This window comes from Notothenia coriiceps, unplaced genomic scaffold (assembly GCF_000735185.1).
Source record: "Notothenia coriiceps isolate Sejong01 unplaced genomic scaffold, NC01 NC01_scaffold00036856, whole genome shotgun sequence".
NCBI classification, from domain to species: domain Eukaryota; kingdom Metazoa; phylum Chordata; class Actinopteri; order Perciformes; family Nototheniidae; genus Notothenia; species Notothenia coriiceps.
The window spans coordinates 476-6,913 of record NW_011369557.1 but is presented as its reverse complement, the minus strand read 5'-3'; the positions used below and the strand labels follow the sequence as shown (position 1 = coordinate 6,913).

The window sequence follows — 6,438 nt, the reverse complement described above, 5'->3', positions numbered from 1 at the left end:
TTTTACCCTCCATCCAAACACTGGTGGTGCCCTTGAGCAAGGCACTGGACAACCCCCCACTCCCCATTGCTCCCCGGGTGCTGTACAATAGCTGCCCACTGCTCCTAGTACTAAGGATGGGTTAAATGCAGAGGCCAAAAGTCACTGTGTGCTGTGTGCTCTGCATGTGTGACCATTAAAGAGGGTTTCATCCCTCCTATTCTATCTCTATATTAAAAGAAAAGGTTTGGGGATAAATTAGGTCCATTAAATTGTCAAGCAAATTTTAGGCAACTATTTAAAAAAGTTTTACTAGAAGAATTGCAAAAGGGGAATGTTTCCTACAACTGGTTAAGAGGGGGGGAAAATGGTCTTACATTAAGATCAGTTTTATCAGAAACTGGCGGTAAAGGCTATATTTTAAACATGGCTTTTCCTCTACCAATAAGATGAGTGGTAGAAGAAGTAGAGGTTGTAAACAAATGCACTAGCTTTTGCAACGTAGCGCATGTAAGAAAATGCAGAGAGGTTGTTAGGTCTTTGAGATAGGGTGCCTCTCCATTTGTGGTGCTTAACCTTTATAACGGTATAATTTCAAACACCCGAAGGTAAAACCAACAGCTAAGCTAACGATAGCTTTTGGTCTGGTGGTCTTATAAGAGCATCTTTAGCAAGCTTTTTTAAAATGGTGTTTTTTTCTTTGATGTCAGCTTGTATGGCTCCAATTTTCATGTTTGATTGGTCTTGCAACACACAGATATGCGGCAGGAGAAATACAGCTGCTTTTAATAAGAAGTCTATTTGAAAGATGTGTAAATACAAATAAATCAGAAAAGGGATGTACAAACCTTGGAGTTGCGGAGTAGTGCTCTAGCCATACAAATCAGTTGTCTTTCTCCTACAGAGAAGTTCTCTCCGTTGTCTATTACTGTTGCCTGTAGTTTCCCCTCCAGTCTGGATATCTAAGGAAACAAAAAAATACTCATAGCACTTCTTCTACTACAGCTTTTATCACTTTTTAAGAGTGACGTAAACTGACACTGACAGAATTGTGAATGTACTTGGCTTCATATCGTACGGAGAACATACCGACTCCTTCATGTAGGTCTTCTCCAGCGCTGCCCAGATCTCCTCTTCATTGTAGTTATTGAAAGGGTCGAGGTTATACCTGTAGGCAAACACAGGCGGTATCACAGATGGTGAGCCGGTAAATAAGCCCCTACACTGAGTAGGGGGGGTGGGCCGGTGTTAATATGAACCTCAAACTAAGCTGGGCTTACCTGACAGTGCCAATAAACAGCACAGGGTCCTGGGGGATGATGGACAACTTGCTGCGCAGATCATGCAGACCGATGGAGGAAATGTCCACGCCGTCTATCAGGATGGTTCCTTCTGCTGGCTCCACCAGCCGGAACAGAGCCACGCCTAAAGAGGACTTCCCTACAGACACAGAGCATAGTTGCTAGGAATAGTAACCTTAACACTTTACAGAGATATGGTTTTAAATTCAGCAAACCACAGTCATGGCAACCAAATAACTTCCAGTGTGTAGGAGTAAGATGAATCTAGGCAGAAGAATACAACTATATTTTCATTATAATGTGTATAAACACCTGAAACTAAGAATGGTTCAGTTTGCATTAGCTTAGAATGAGCTTGATATCGACATAGGGAGGATCCTATCCACGGAGTCTGCCAAGTTGCACGTTTATGTTTCTAGAGAAGCCCAGAACGGACAAACTAAACACTGTCTCTACAGGCCCTTTCATGTTTTTGCGTCACCTGAAGGCAACCTCGCCTCTAGATGTCACTAAATGCTACTCACTGGACCTGGGCTATCAACATTGCATTATATAAGATACGTTATGATCTATATAGACAAAACGTTTTTTAATTGATGATGTTGCAAGTGTTTATATGTACATTTTTAGTACTTCACAATATTTTCTGAATTAACCATTAACACCAAACTATAAAAAGGAATAAAACAAAATCATCAGCTAACTAATGCTGTCAGTATCTTACCAGAGCCTGTCCTTCCCACAATGCCCAGCTTCTCTCCGCCTCGAATGGTGAAATCGAGCCCGTTCAGGACGATGGGTGTATTCTCTCTGTACTTCATCTTATAGTTCTGGAAGGTGATGGTTCCATTCTCTGGCCAGTCCTGTGCAGCCTGGGCCTCCTTTATGTGTCTTGGTGCTTCAGACTTGCAACCCTGTAAACAATGAAGAAAAAAAAGAGGGGTGTCAGCAGATAAATAAGTTCTTAGCACAAATAGCTTTAGCAAGACTTCCTCTTGAGTTTTTAAATGGGTGATTTGGTGGTCTTAGCCAGGCGACCTGTGTATAAGAGTATATTTTCCTCACCGTGATGTATTCCTGCAAGCGCTCCACTGAGTTGAATCTTGCCTCCACCTCTGTCGACTGTCTTACTACGTACTGAAGCACGCCGGTCAGCTGGAAACACACACATTTTGCAGTTTGTAATGTATTTCTAATAAAGAAATTACTGAAATGCTCATTAACTTGCTTGTTCGAATGTACCTGTATAGTGTAGGACAAGGCCAAGCCTTTCAAAGATGGAGAGATGTCTTCATTACTGCTGAGCACCACAAACAGAGACACCAACAAGGTAATGGTGCAAGCCATGAAGTCCAGCCAGAAGGAGAGCCAACGTGTTCCACAGTTGAACAGTAAGTAGTGGTTGGAGTTGATGTCATTCAGTGTCTTGAACCTGGAACATGATAAAGGACATGGGAGTGTTTGTGAACACATTTCCTTACCAGTGCTTACAATGCAAACTAAATCTGCTGCTTTTGCATGAAAGCAGAGAACATTTAATAGACTTTCTATTGGCATACATAAAGTAGTCTGGTCTCTTACAGCTGTATGTGGTTTTCTCTTATGTTGTAAGCATGGATGGTGCTGAGGCCCTGCAGGGTGGAGGTGGTGAGAGAGATGCAGGGAGAGCGACTGATGTTCTCCATCCTCTTCATCTGTCGGACGCTCCTCTGGAACATACTGCAGAGTAATCACAGAGGATATTCAGCATACCTTAAATAGCATTCTCGAAGATTTTCATTTAGATTAATATCTTGGAGTCTTTCATCTAAATAAATGTCACCTTCTATCATCTAATGGGTAAACACAATGGTTTGATGACCCATTGATATATTTCCGCTATTACATAACTGGTTGTCATTTCAAGAAAGAAAAAAAGATGCATTAGGTTCCTGCTACAGAACATCCTAGTGCTGTAGCATCACATTTGACTGATGAAATACAAGATGACGGTATATCAGTCACAGGAAATGCAATGTGTTGAGCGAATTTGAATGCTGACCGATATTTTTCATCAAAACACGCTTATCGCCATAGGTGCCTAGAATTTTTTTTGCTTTGAAACATTTTCAATAAAAATAAAAATCTTGCAAATGACACAAATTCACTAAATTCACTAAATGTGGGATCAGCAAATGTTCCGATCATATTCTCCAACACTCTTCGTAGAACATTTTTTTATCATGTTGGACTTATAGACGACATATTGTGCTCTTTTTCAAGTTCATATATGGATTTTGTGCTTCTACTGTTGTTAGAAGGCTTTACTGTTCAAAATGCTCTTTATTTTCACCCTCTGTCCGTGTGGGAGGGAAACTCCCTCTGGAGGGAACTTTGGGATTTTAGCCTTTGCAGACCATTTACATGCACACAAACCTGTATAGCACACTGCAGGAAAGGGAAACATCCACAAAGCATAATAAGGCCCCTTCAACTGGTGTCAACTCACAAGAGAATAAGGGTGAACAAGGTTGCCATGACAAGCACAGCTACCAGCATGAGGGGGAAGACGGCTGAGATGGTGATGATGGTGAAGGTGACCATTAGACTGAACTGAAGGAAAGGGTCCATGTTTAAGGGAAGCACACAGTCCACCTCCTCTTGATCCTTGGAGAAGCGGTTGAGTATGCGGCCTGCTGGCGTTGTGTCAAAGAAACTCATGGGACTGGAGAAAATCTGAGGAAAGAAACAAAACAAGAGACCACTTTATAATTGGCAGAGCTTCTACCAGGTGTTACCGAAGTCATCCGTTTCATGTTTGTGGTTAAAGTAGCAGTAGTTTGATATTTCTTTCAGCAGTACCTTCTTGAACATGCTGTTGTGGAGTTTGGAGGCAGCCGCCAATGTGACCCAAGTCCAGAAGAAGCATTTGATCATGGCAAGTAAAATCATGACGGCCACCATAATTCCATAAATAGTTTGATAGTATTGCAAATCTGGGTTTTTGGAGATGTCACCCTGGTTTGAAGATGTCCTATTGGATGACTGGGGAAAAATCAGAGAAAATTCATGATGCCAGAAAAAAACAGGGCCAGATGGTTCATTTAACAACACAACAGCCTTTTTTAAAAGAGTTTAAAATAAAAATATACACAAAAACTGTCTATAAGTCAATATTCTTCTGGTTTGAAATATTTTTTGTTGTGGCACTGAGTTGACAATACTAGTCATTATGTCTTTCCCCTCAGGATGTGGGGTAGTTTCTCTCTTTTGTAAGACTTTCAAAATCCTCGCAGTGATCATACATGTGTGTATGTGAAGAGTGTGTGTGCGCCTATCGTGGGGGGGGGCCCAATGCGCAAAAAGGAATGTGTAAATGGTCCGTTTGTTGGTTAGAAGACAAAGGGACATATTTATGAGCAGAATCCATATCTGTTTGTCTTGCAATGTGAGATCAACACATGTATATGATACTAACGCTGTGTTCAGAAGATGGTTAGTGTGCCTATACGCATTGCATTGAAACTAAAACAACAACTTGCAAAGCGTTTTCGGCCTTGCACACTAGTTAGTGTGTTCTTAACAGCTTGATTAAGCTATTGAGTAGTCTAGCTTTGGTGAGAGAGCCAATGCATTCTCTAACAATGTAACTGAATATCAGGAGTGTTAGCTAAGGAAGTATTTTAGGCAGGCTGCAAGTCTATTGATTGTTTTAGGGTGATTTTGTAGTCCTTTTGTGTCTGTATGTACGTATATCTTTTTCTTTGCGGTTATTATGGGTCTCCTCCTTGGTATGTGGTATTTGTGTGAAATGTTTTGATGAAGACCAGGAAGGTCCCTGTTGTTGTGTCCAGTTGATCTCCTGCTGCGGTTGTTCTCAAATGTTAAACTATTACCAATTTTCAGTTTGGCCTCAAACCGGAAAATTATGGTATATAGAATTTAAGGTTAGACTTTGCCACTTCACGTTTGTTTATGGCGTAATTCTGTCTCTCCAGCACACTTATCACAATGAAAATAGAGCCTGTTTTTTCAGCCTGGTCTGTCTGTTTCAACCCTCCTGTAGAGTACAGCTCCCTCAGTTTGTACAATGTCAATGTCTTTCTCAGGTCCCATCAGTGACTGTGGTTAGGTAGTATGACAATTTATATTTAGACGGTCAGAAAAAGTGTCTGTGTGTTGGTCTCACCCCGTCTCCCTGCCCTAGCCAGAAACTGAGCCACCAGTTGCTGAAGGCTGTGCTTCCGATCAACAGGACAATGTTCAGGAGGGTGAGGAAGCAGATGAAGTAGCCTATAGAAAAACAGTCACATCAAACATCATCAGTCCAAATGTCCCAGTTGTGTGTGTGTGTGTGTGTGTGTGTGTGTGTGTGTGTGTGTGTGTGTGTGTGTGTGTGTGTGTGTGTGTGTGTGTGTGTGTGTGTGTGTGTGTGTGTGTGTGTGTGTGTGAGTGTGAGTGTGTGTAATCAGACCTCCAGCTGCCTTGCAGTATTCATGGTAGACTCTCCATGGGACAACACCTTCCGTGGCCACCTCCTTAACGACCAGCTGATCACCCGCAGCAGCTTGAGAAGAAACATTAGATTTCATAGGATTGTAGCATGATCAACTTCGGACAAACACGGACAATCTCTTCAGCTTGTTTGAACCAAAGACTGCATTTTAGCCATGTAGCAAAGAGAAGAGGGAACCAGAAGTGGTAAAATACGAACTCATTTCCAGGTTTTATGGACTAATTCCTGAACCCCTCTTTCAAAATTGAACCATAAGACAATCTACGAGAGACTCGATATGTTACATTTTATGATTTAATGATGTAGACTTACATTTTAAAACAGCTGGAATTCCATCATCCTCTTCGTCCGGCACAAATGCTGAAAAGAAGCACGTGGGGGGGGGATATAATTAAATTACAGGATGGATTTTGTCCTCTATACAGAAGACTTTAATAAATACATAAACATGCACAAATAATTCAATATTAACAGCATATAGGTTTTTCTTTTCCTGCCTAGGTCCATTATTTTCCTTGATTGACTGCTCCCACAACCTTTTACCTCCTCCCGGTTATACTCTATATTAGCTCTTTAGCCAACACTTTTTTTTTTTACACTTTGCTCTACAGATTATTGTGCTAAATGCAAAATAGTGATGGGCAAAGTAATTATTTTCCGAGT

At 41.3% G+C, this 6,438-nt stretch overlaps 1 protein-coding gene across 1 annotated transcript; it reads right to left on the bottom strand.

Moving 5' to 3' along the window:
• Positions 1-827: 827 nt before the first annotated feature.
• On the bottom strand, positions 828-6,135 carry LOC104964224 (multidrug resistance-associated protein 9-like; the record flags this gene model as incomplete). The annotated part of the gene is made up of 12 exons (XM_010792965.1): positions 828-941; positions 1,069-1,147; positions 1,260-1,419; positions 2,005-2,194; positions 2,346-2,435; positions 2,523-2,712; positions 2,862-2,999; positions 3,769-3,995; positions 4,122-4,304; positions 5,449-5,552; positions 5,734-5,826; positions 6,088-6,135. Coding segments are annotated over 12 exons (1,616 nt in total), but the record flags the coding sequence as incomplete, so codon positions are not given.
• Between the last annotated feature and the right edge of the window lie 303 nt (positions 6,136-6,438).